Genomic DNA, 11,274 nt, shown 5'->3' with positions numbered 1-11,274 from the left:
TCTTTTACTTTTAAGTAAGTAAGTTTACTTTTAAGACCTTTAACATCTGTTGGTATGATTTAAATCATAGAGGGACCTAACAGATTTGGTAAAATTGATTTATCATAGTAATATAGTTATCACAGAGTTTATATATAGTTTTCCTTCCCAGATTGAACGTGTTGCGTATTAGATGGGTTTTCAGTGGTTTTGCAGGAGTAAAATTTGAAAACAACTCTTTGGGGTTGGGGGTGCTGGCATTACTTGTTTAACAGAGCTATAATAAGGGTTAAACATTTTACAAAATTCAATTAAATATAATGGGCCTAGGCTCATTTTATATCCAGTGGTGCAGTTAGCAAGACAGGCTGAGGGTACTATTTAACACTTCACATGGGGGATCAGGTGAAGTGGAGTCTGTTATGTTACAATTCCTCTCAGATATATTCTCATTCATAATATTTCCTTTTAGATAATAACAATATTATCAAAATGGAAAGTGTTTGCATCTCTCCAGAGAAGCCTAATTTTATCAATATATTGAATTAATTAATATTGTATCCTATTTGAAAGGAGGTTGGCTTTATTTCAGCTGCGGAGATTATGGTCCTCTTGGAACATAACTGTACAAAATGTTTTGCTGCAATAGTATGTATGTCTGGCTTATTACTGTATGGTGTGAAAGGTACAGAGTTCAGGTCCCCAGTGAACAATCAAGAAGAAAAGAATGTCCTATTTCTTTTGATTAAAAATAATTGCTGTCAATTATTTTACAGAACAGTAATTTATTTAATAGTTTTCTTAGTTAAAACAGACCCATGTCCTGGGTGCTTGAGCTAATTGGATTTTCAGTGTAAGAATGGTCATACTAGGTCAAACCCAAGGTTCTTGTAATTAGTGCTCTGTCTCCAGCAGAGACATGTTTAGAGAGAAGTATCTACGGATAGGAAAAATCCTTTGTATTACTTTCTCAGAGTACTCCAATACTCCTGCAAGCTTCTAATCATTTGTGACTTTAGGACTTCTTTTATGCTTCTCCCTTAGTGTCAACAGTGTTGTATATTGGGGGCAGCTGAAAACATCCAACTTGAATGACTGCAAGAAATACACTGTGGTGAAGGATATAAGCAGGTGCTTCTAGGTTTTTGATCAATAAACACTTAGTGCTTTCCACCATTCATATCCAAAAGATATTTTAAACATAATGCTGCCATTTTAAATAAATTGTAAATTTAGTAGTCAATCAACATCTTTTGGGCTTTGTCTATTTTGGCATGCTTACTGGGCTTCCATCTGTTCTGGTGAAGCTACTCCGTGGTGATACAATGCAATGAACAGTTAGGTCTGTCATCATTGACAATTGGTCATTTTGAGTTCTGTCCACATGATGGATGATCATTTGTGCCCAAAACTCATGATCAAGAATTGGAATGTATTAGTCAAAATAACTTATACTTGTCTTCCTGTTTTGTTTGCTGCATATTAATTAAACTGGAAATATATTTTGAAGAGAGGAAAGAGTTCCGGCCTACCAGGGACCAAGTCTTCTCTATGTTTTTGGGCAAGGAAAGGATTTACTTATTCCCTGTCTACTTAGGCGTGTAAAATAGTCAAAGATTTTGTACCCATTATCATTAGATTATGAAAGATAGTGAGAGGTTTTCCATTTTAAGATTGCTTTTTATCCATGCTGTTTACATGCTATGGCAGAGAGCATGCCATCGTTTAACCAACTCCTTGGGCTTGCTCATCATTTCATTCCAGTGTTCTAGTTCTTTGCCGCGGGTGTACATGAAAGGCCCAACTACTACACGTCCTAGCAGATGTGTTTCTAGGAAAAAAAGAAAGCAGTTAGTGATTAACACCTGTTGAGTGCATCTCTGAAATCCTTACCCTAATTAGAATATTAACTTTTATTTCCAAGTAACACATGTTCTGAAAGTTATTTTTAAACAAAAATTTTCATCACAGAATTCACTCTAGATTTCAAGTTCCATAGTTTCTACGTGCTAAGATTCAGCATTAAAAGGTACTGCAGTAAATGGTTATTTAGTCAATTCAGGCCTACCCTGTTCCCTGCACTCTAAACTAGAATCAGTTTGAGGCACACAGATCTGCATCTGCCCAGCCCCTCTACTTCAAGTGTACTGTGGAAGTGTGCCCTAGTTCTGGGCATCAGCAACCTTAGTAGGATTCATATGGTGCTCGTGCTTGGGAAAGAATAGATGTAGTTACTGAGACAGCTAGGAGTCGCAATATGTGGTTTGCCACTGACCACCCTCTGCCAATGAGCAGATTGTTTCTTCATGCCTGAACTTTTCAGCTGTGGATGGGGAAAATAATTCAAATGTGCCTTACGTGAACTTCAGAATGTTTGTAAAGCCTTTGGCCATCCACTAGAGAAAATGGTGAAGGATTCAAGTACTGATCCTAGTTCTTGTAAATCCTCAAAGCCAAAGCACCTGCCCAAAATCTCACCTAAAGGAATTTTTTTAGGAGCATATACATCCAAATGAAGGTATTGCTGTTTCATTATTGAGATCATATTTGCACTACAGGGAAGATGGTTTTTCTTGGGAGCAGTGGAAATACTGAATTCTGTTTTGCTTCTTGAAGCAGAATTCCTTAATGGATTCTCTGAGTATTAGCAGGAGGTGACCTCAAGCATCAAGTTTTCTGCCAGGGAATGGGGATGTCTTTCTTTTTTCTCACTGCTTGAACTGCTGTGATAATTAAAATTCCTATTCCTCTTTCAAATTTGGTTAGTAACTGTGATTGGCCTCAATTTTGGATGTTGGGGATTATATACACAAGTGTTAACAGAACGTAATTGCATAAGCTTGTTTTTTTAGTACACCAGTATTAAACAAGTACTGCACCTTGTACTGACAGTGACTAGTCTATAGTTACTTTATTTATGTCTTCCATTAAATTTATTTTTAGCCTCTGAAAGAGAGATGTACACTTACTGCAAATAAGTTGTTCTGCTTTTTTAAAGAAACAGCCTGTAAAATACCCCAGACCTTTTATAAGTTTATGATTATTGCTGAAAAGGAAATAGTTCCTCCCAGGTTTAGATATCTCTGCAATATGTAGGAGACTTATGACATCTTAACGGAAATAATTTATATAGCTTACTTTCTCCCTTGATACTCTGGAGCACAGATAGACTCAGACTTGCTGTATCCAGCTCTCTCTGATCTGCCTTGAAACTGAAGGTTTCATTGTACACTGGATTGGGAGATCCCAGAACAGCTGCTGTCTTTTTACTTTTGATGAATTTGTTGTGGTTCATTAGTGAAACTTTGACATACACACCTTGGAGAAAGAAATTCAAGAAAATACATCAGTGGCAGTTAGGATAAGGCTTAAGGAATTTCTTGCTTTTAGGGGTCAATATTAAGTATAAAATTAGATCATGAATGATTCATGAAACATACATGGCAGCATGGCAATGCAGAACATTGAGCAGGGAGTACATGAAGTACTTAGGGTACAGTTTTGCTGTGCACTTTCCAGTTTAAGGGCTGAAAGGGGCAATCATTCTTACACTTGATATCTTTGATCTGATCTTCCTGTACCTTCCCTTCATCTGATGGAGACTTTCTTGAAGGCTTAGTTGGTAGAGTCAGTAGTTAATTTCATGTATTCGATCACATGATTGTTTGATCCAACACAAGGGAGGCTGTGAGGGAGGAGCCGTGTTGTAGAGAGGCAACCTGTGCTTGAATTGGGTATGTTTTGGGGGAACAGATTCTCCTAGCCAAAGAAGAATCCTTCAACAAAAGGCTTTACTAATGTCTTCTAGCTCTGTGGTAAGGGTTTCTGTAGAAAATTTAAGGAAAAGATCAATGATCTCTGCTCTTCTAGAAAATATTACAGAAATTGTGTGTGAGTATGGGAACAAGAACACAAAAAACTTTGCTTTGCTTCCTCAAGGGGACCTGTATTGCATTGTGGGTTTATTCAGTAGATCTTTGACAATGAGATCCAAAGCAGCCTGAAGTTTTCCATTCTTCTCTGCCTTTCCACAAAATTCAGTGACAAGCATGTCGAAATTTCATCTTAATTGATGGCTAGATTTATTATTTTCCAGTGAAGTAGAAATAGATTCCATGCTGCTACTGTGTTTATTACTCCCTGCTGTTCAGTTTATTAAGGTTCCTTGGAATAGCAAAAACGCTTAGAAATGTCAGGACTGAGACAGCATTGATGGACTCCTAATGTCTCTTTGTTATTTCTACAGAACCAGTAGGCTCTCATTACTGTTTTAGAGGGTGCAGAACAGACTTTTTTTGACAGAGCTGCTACCTGACTGCTATATATGGAAAGGGTTACTATGTAAAATACTTGCACAAAGTCTGACTTTTCATTACTTTGTTACTACTTCTTAATACATATAATTCAGTAATTTAAATCTAGAAATAAATGTTTCCTTACTGTCCTATACTGCATATCTTCCTTCAAAGATTAGTGTTGCACTAATCCCTGTTAATATAGAAAACTTTTTATTCCAATTTCTTCAGGATTTACCAGAGAATCTGTGGACCCTAAATCATACTTGAAGGGTGTTATCAAAGGAAATAACACCCAACTTATTTAATCTTCCTTTTTTTCTTAATATATTCTGGAGAATTGCCTTCTGGCAGCTCTTCCTTCCAGACCGTGCCCATGACTCTTGTTTGTTATGATAACCTCAAGTCCACCAGCACTAAAATAACATGGCAGATTAATGTTAGATTCGTAGAAAGAAACACAGAGTTCTCCCTCTGTACTACAGAACTTCACAGCCACCTGCAGGCAAAGACACAATGTATTAAGTCTGTTCTCCCTCTCCTGTGAAGGTATTGAGATGATGCAAAATTAGAACATTTGCTCTTTGTTCATGATGCTACTTTGTTCATCCGCCACAAACCAGTCATTTTTTTTCTGGCCATCCTTACCTTAGTTACTTGTTTTCTAAAACTAATATGATGTTCTGTAATATTTCTCTTTTAACAAGTGCACAGGGTATGATTCTGCTTGTTGGAAACCATCATTTTACTGTGCATTTCATAATTTGAGTTTTACCCTAAACAGAGCAAATTTATCTCTAACATTGTGAATGTAGATTTACTCATTTAGAGGGCATTGTTTCTGAAGTTGAACAACATGGTAACAGCCCACTCAAAGAAACCTCAAAAAAACTTCATACTTGATGTGTATACAGAGAACTAAACTTTTCTTTTTAACTGCTGGGTGTATTTTGCATTTATATTGTTTAGTTTCAAAGCCCTTCAAAGCAATCACTACAGATTCAAACAGAAGTTTGGTTCTTCCATCTATTTTTGCTTCAAGTATTTAGATTTTAAACAGCATTTTGAGGTAATCTACTATACTTAACATCTCTGAGGCCAAGGACACATGAGCATGATGTACCAGGAAAACTCCCACTGCAGTGAAGGAGAAAAATCATGACTCCGTGACATGGTCCTTTGAACAATGGCCAAGCTGTCCTAAAATGGGAATTTTTTCCCAGTTCAATTCTCCCTAGGACAGCTGTTGTCCTGCAGCTGTTACCTCTGGGCTTTTGCCTTGAGGCAACTCTGTTAATGTCAATATCCCCTGAAATGCTACCTTCTCTGGACTGGAGTGCAGCAAAGGGATGTTGCTTACTGCATTAAAGCAGGAGGAAAAAAATTGCTACTGATGACATGAGACAAACCATTTATTGTGAAACAAAACCAAAACATAGCAGAACTGAGCTATCAAAATCTAATTATTCCAGTAACAAAGTATGGCTTGTTTCCACTCAAATTAAATCACCCAGATGTTTATTTGTTCTTTTCAGAGTTACTCAGTGCAAGCCTGGGTGGACTGATGAGGAAGGAGCAAATTAAAACAGGAATTCTGGAGCTGATAGCAGAGAGGAAATCATACTTACTGACAGCATGACTCTCCTCCTGGAGCTTTAACCCCTTTGCCCGCAGAACCACTACAGTGAGGCGGCCCAGGTAGTCATTGTAGCTGAGGGAGAACTGGATATCACCGTACTCTGAAGGAAGCTTTGGAAGCAGAAGAACACTTGGCAAATAGATCTGAAAAACTCTCTCTTCACACAGACAAATGGAGGGGAACAAGTTCTTCATACTAGTGGCTTGTGCCACACTAAGGCATGTGAGTGAATTGTAATGGCTTTATGCTGTTGTGACATTTGATAGAACCAATTAATCAGCCTATCTGAACCTTTATGAATTACTGTCTCTTCAGGTGATGCATATTTCTCTGCCTCTTCTCCATTTTTCTGCTCTTGCTAATTCAAAACAGGCAAATAACAAAAGGTACTTTCTTATGTAACTATCTCCTAACTTATGTCTGTTTCTGAGCAGTTGGGTAATCCCCATACAACAGCTATGGATCTGCAGATTGGTAAAATATTTATCAAATACTTTTGCATTTGTATTTGATACAACATCTACTTCTGTCATCTTACAAGTATTGGAGAGGTACAGTTGAAGTGCCACATACCTCCAAGTTTTCTTTCTCCAGATCTCTCCATATGACTAGTTTGTTGTCATCACCGAGTGTTTCATTTTTCAGTGGGAAGGTAACTTGGCCTAGGAGATGATGCTTCTTCTGTTTATCTACATGATAAACCAAAAACTTCAGAGTCCTTTGGAGCAACACTTTACTGGAAACCTGTAAAGGAAATGGAAGAATATATTAATAATCATAAAACAGCTGACACTTTTATACTCTAGCATGACTTCAAAGGAAGAATTTTTCAAAGTGTGTTAAAGGTAGGTGGAGATTTTCTTTGATTATTTGAAGTTCACTTTCTTAATTTGCCTGAAGTTTTAGCTATGCAGAAGTCTAAATATCCAACTTAAAATAGAATGAGTTCATTTGAAAAATGTAAAGTTAGCTGGCAGTTTTCCAACTCATACAGGTCTAGTGTTACATGATGCATTCAGACACAAATGTTTAGAAACCTGTAAATATTAATTTTTTAGTTGTCTGAAATGGGAACTTTTTTGGTTTCAAAGTTTTTGTCCTGTGACACCTGCTGTGAAAGCCTCTTGGCATAGGAAGTCAAGCTCCTACCTTTACAGCACTATACAAATGGCATGCCAGACATCTCAGGAGTTCTAGTTTCCAGCCTACTTCCACAGCAAAGAAACTAAAAGCTATGAAAGCATTAGTTCATTATTGGTTCATTCTAGACTTCTGGAGCTCCTCGACTGAACTGCTCAGCCACAGTTCAAACTGGAGTTTTCATCATTCCCAGGGCAAGTTCTGGAATCCTCAACTTTGGTGCAGACCACAAGTAAGATCAGTTCTGGAGCCACAGACTTCAGTAGCCCAGTGTCTCCAGAAGCCTCAGTAATAAATCCTATCTGTAGTGGAAACAACTTGTATCTTGGTAGAAGTTTGTAGAGAATTAACTTTCACAAAATATGTACTGTAGTTTGACAAGTCAATATTTGCAAACAAAAATGTGTTTCATCAAAAGCAAAAGTACCTGAAAAACAAAGTTTTCATCAAACTGCGGGTTAAGGGTTTTGCGTTTTGTTTTGGACTGCAAGTAGCTTCTTTCATCAGGCAGCAAGTAGATTTTCACAAATGGACTACAGGAATCGACAGGAGGCTGCAGCTTTCTGGCTTTGATCAAGGAGACAAGGAGCCTTTCTGACTCTTGCTCATATTCTATGGAGAACCAGAGGCGGCCAATGTTGCCTTCAGGAAAATCCGTCTCACTTTGGTCTTCAGGAAACTTGTACAGCTCTGGGTTAATGGTCCCTACAACATAAGCTCCGGCTTCATGAAATAAAAAACAAGCACCCTCAGATTAGTCTCAAGACTGTAGCAGGCATTTTTATAACCACTGCTGTATTTGGGGAAATCATGTTAATCTCTTTTATTAACAATCCATTTTTGCATAAACTTGGTATTTTAATTCCTCTTCCCTCAAATTTGGAGCAGTAGTTGTAGGCTGCACCATTTTTCTTGCTCTTATTCTTGTGACTGTACCTGGATAGTTTTAGGTATCCATTGTTGCAATCTGCAACTGGTCACTCTGCTGTTTCTGGGGATAACAATAGACACTTTGAGTTATGCTCATGATGTGCCTTTGAAAAACAGAGGAGAGTTTGCTTTGTCTGCCATATGTGCAAGGTCCCACAGCAGTGGGACCAGAATGCCTACATTTTGGCCCAATTCCTGTATATAAATATACATACATACAGTGTTTAGGGCTTGTACTGTGTAAAGATATGTTTGGTATGGCCCCAGCAAACATCCTTCGTAATAATAAAGTTACCCGTTAAAAGAGTACCCTTAAGAGTCCCGTTTTTGCAATGCAATACCCAAAGAATGAAATGATGACCGTGGCCCAGACTGAGGAATCATGTAAGGGTCACTGTCTTCCTGAACGTGTTCTTCATTCATCAGGTTAATCCAGTCTCGCCCATGCAGTGTTGGTGGAATGATAAATGGAATACTTCCAGATCTGCTCAAGACAACAACAGCTACTGACTCTTCTGGTATAAATACAGAAACCAAACTTGGTAACAGTAATAAGTTTACTGTTCTTATCTCATGATTTTGTAAAAAAAAAAAATCTATGGAGAGGCACAGGTGGAAAAGATAAATACTCATTGTTTTGCAATTGATTTTATTTGTATAATGCCTAAAGGTCCAGCAAGGGACATCAGATCTTAATTCTTCAGACAGATACCTCACTTTTTCCCTTTCTTCTCCTTTAGAATTGATATTTCAAAGGAAGGGAAGAATTAACTGCAGCTGCTTGTTTTAGAGCCCTGAACCCTGAAGTAACTAACTTTGTAAGAGTCTCCTTTCTGAACTGAAGTCCTATGAAGCATCTTCAGATGCTTCATTATGAGATCACCAGGAATGACTCTAGAATGCAGGCTGAATTTGTCTAGGTAACAGATAAAGCTATCCATGCACCAATTACACTTGAATTCATTGTCTCTTTTACATCAATCAGAAATAATTATTGCATTCATAGTTAAAGTATTATTTTCCTAAAGGAACAAAGCAGAACATGACTGTTTTCATATAATTTAGGGGTCTCATTTCTTTCTGTACATGCATATATTTAGATTACTGCATCATTTCAGATTTTACAAGTTGAAATAAATTAGCCATAGTGCATGCTTTAAAAACAAAACGGAAGTATGTACCTTGTGCTTTTTAGTTGAATTTCAGAAGTTGACTGATCCTGAAAAACAGCATTTGCATTTGTCATTTTGACAGGACTGGTGAGCTTTTCATAAGAAAGGAGGCGGCAAAATTTCTTCCAGAGCAGGTATGCAGTTATTCCAATGAGAACAAATAAAAGGATCCCTCCTATTACACCTCCAGCAACGGCAACAGCTTGTTCTGTTCAAACATCGAAGCACATAAAGTATCACAGAAGGATCAAAGTTATGTATGTTTTGGGGGTAGACAGGACTATTAAAGCTAACAAATTTATTTGATTTATATTCCAAAATTATTTTAAAGTGAAACATTTTGCTCATGAACATTTTTGTCTTTGGTTATAGCATGATGCAAGATGTATGATACCAGCCATGAGAGATTAGAAAGTGTTCAGATATGTTGGCAATGACTGCAATGTAAGATGCTATAGACAGGAAAACAAACCCACAACCCAAGGTGTTGTTTGGACTCTTACTTTATGTTAGCATAAGCATTTACCTTAGCATAGCAGAAGTGCTAGAGCTTTCATAACAGAAGAAAAAGAAAACCTTGGAGCACCTAATACCAAAGGTACCATTATTTTGGTTTGGTTTGTTCTTCCAACTATTCATCTGTGTTGAATTGAGACTGGATCCTGGCACAAGGAACAAAGCAAAGCTCTGGGTTGTTTTCTTTCTAAGGATGCATGTGTTTCCTGATCTGTAAAGTCAAACTTAAGTATCCATCAAACACTGTTTCCTGCATCTTGACTACTTCAGATATAACCAAACCTTTTATCATTTGGGGTGTTGTGTTTTTTTTTTTTCCACACTAATAAAACTTAATAAATGTCTTTAATATGAATATGAGGAATTCTGTTGTGAGAATTTCTCACTAGGCCAAGGGTAGACAATTGGGTAATGGGCTCAGTTCATTCTTTTTTTTTTTCCTCATGTTTGCCGAGTATGCTAGAGTAAAAGGCTGGAAAGAGCACTTCTGTGCTGTACCTTATACCCAGCCTGTCCTGGCCTGCCATTAAACTAGTACTGGTGCACTGAAACATGACTAAGTTTCAACTGCGAATTGATCCTACTGAAATATCCTCTGTCTGAAAGTGAGCCCAAACTGCAGAATTATCTTCCACTCTGCAGCCATGGGAGGCAGCTAAGGATCAGCTGAGTACTGTGTACTACCAGTTGTCAGTCTACTCTGAAATTGAAGCAATGAAGTGTCCTGGCATTCTCTCACAAGTAGTGCTGACTCTTTTTTTTTTTTCCTTTTCTCTGCTTTTAGGTAGAGATAACTGTGGTTATGCTTTACTACTTTCTCCTTTCTATCTTTCTATACTTGGTGGATCCCTTGCAGTTAGCCAACTCTATAAGATGGTACAAGTAAATAAAGATAATACAAGCATAAAATAATTGGTCAACCCTAGTAGTAGTTTTGAATAAGAATCCGAAACTAATCAGAGACAGTTTAGTTTATTGGTTAGAGCTATAAAGAGCACAGGAAGTGAGGTGCAAATACATGTATTACCGATCTTTTTCACTGTTGCCATGTTGCAATAAGTGATATGAAATGTCCTTCAGCTACAGAACACTTTTATAGCACAAGGTATTTACATAATTAACCTGGCCATAGTGCCTCAAAGGTCTCTTTATCTGATCCTATCTCATTTTTCTGTGTTTGGTGCATCCATAGGAGCCAACTCATTTGTGCAACTCACCTCCAGGTGTGTTGCCTTAGGTCTCTGCAGGATTTGGCTGGCTGCTTCCCCATGAGTCACGTAATCATTCATGTCTCCCAGCACCATGGAGCAACCACCCTGCTCATGGCTATACCACAGCAACAGGCGCTTTGCTATCCTTGCAACTGGTAGGTGGGCTGAACAGGTTTCAGCATTTAGCCAGGCTGTTAGTGCAGTAATACTAGTCCAAGACTTACTCTGAGGAACAGGAGACAAGTACCTATTTGATAGGGGTTAATATTAATACAGAGACAAGTCTGGTTGTGCTACAGAAGGAACCTTGTTTTCTTTCATAAGAATGCACAGTATGAGGAAATGTGTAATAAATGCAGTCCTGAGCATGGAAATTCTGTGTCTTTGTGCCT

The 11,274-nt window shown here is 37.8% G+C and overlaps 1 protein-coding gene across 1 annotated transcript; it reads right to left on the bottom strand.

Annotated features, from left to right (window-relative positions):
- Positions 1 to 1,511: 1,511 nt before the first annotated feature.
- LOC104156521 (synaptotagmin-15-like) lies at positions 1,512 to 10,720 on the bottom strand. The gene is made up of 8 exons (XM_009706088.1): positions 10,699 to 10,720; positions 9,165 to 9,363; positions 8,325 to 8,467; positions 7,481 to 7,776; positions 6,487 to 6,657; positions 5,903 to 6,023; positions 3,118 to 3,297; positions 1,512 to 1,810 (listed from the first exon to the last, which is right to left on the bottom strand). Exons 1-8 carry the CDS (start codon positions 10,718 to 10,720, stop codon positions 1,674 to 1,676), a joined length of 1,269 nt encoding a protein of 422 aa, XP_009704390.1. The 3' UTR covers positions 1,512 to 1,673.
- Between the last annotated feature and the right edge of the window lie 554 nt (positions 10,721 to 11,274).

The sequence above is a fragment of the Cariama cristata genome, unplaced genomic scaffold (genome assembly GCF_000690535.1).
Source record: "Cariama cristata isolate BGI_N322 unplaced genomic scaffold, ASM69053v1 scaffold13738, whole genome shotgun sequence".
NCBI lineage: Eukaryota > Metazoa > Chordata > Aves > Cariamiformes > Cariamidae > Cariama > Cariama cristata.
This window is presented reverse-complemented; position numbering and strand designations above follow the sequence as displayed.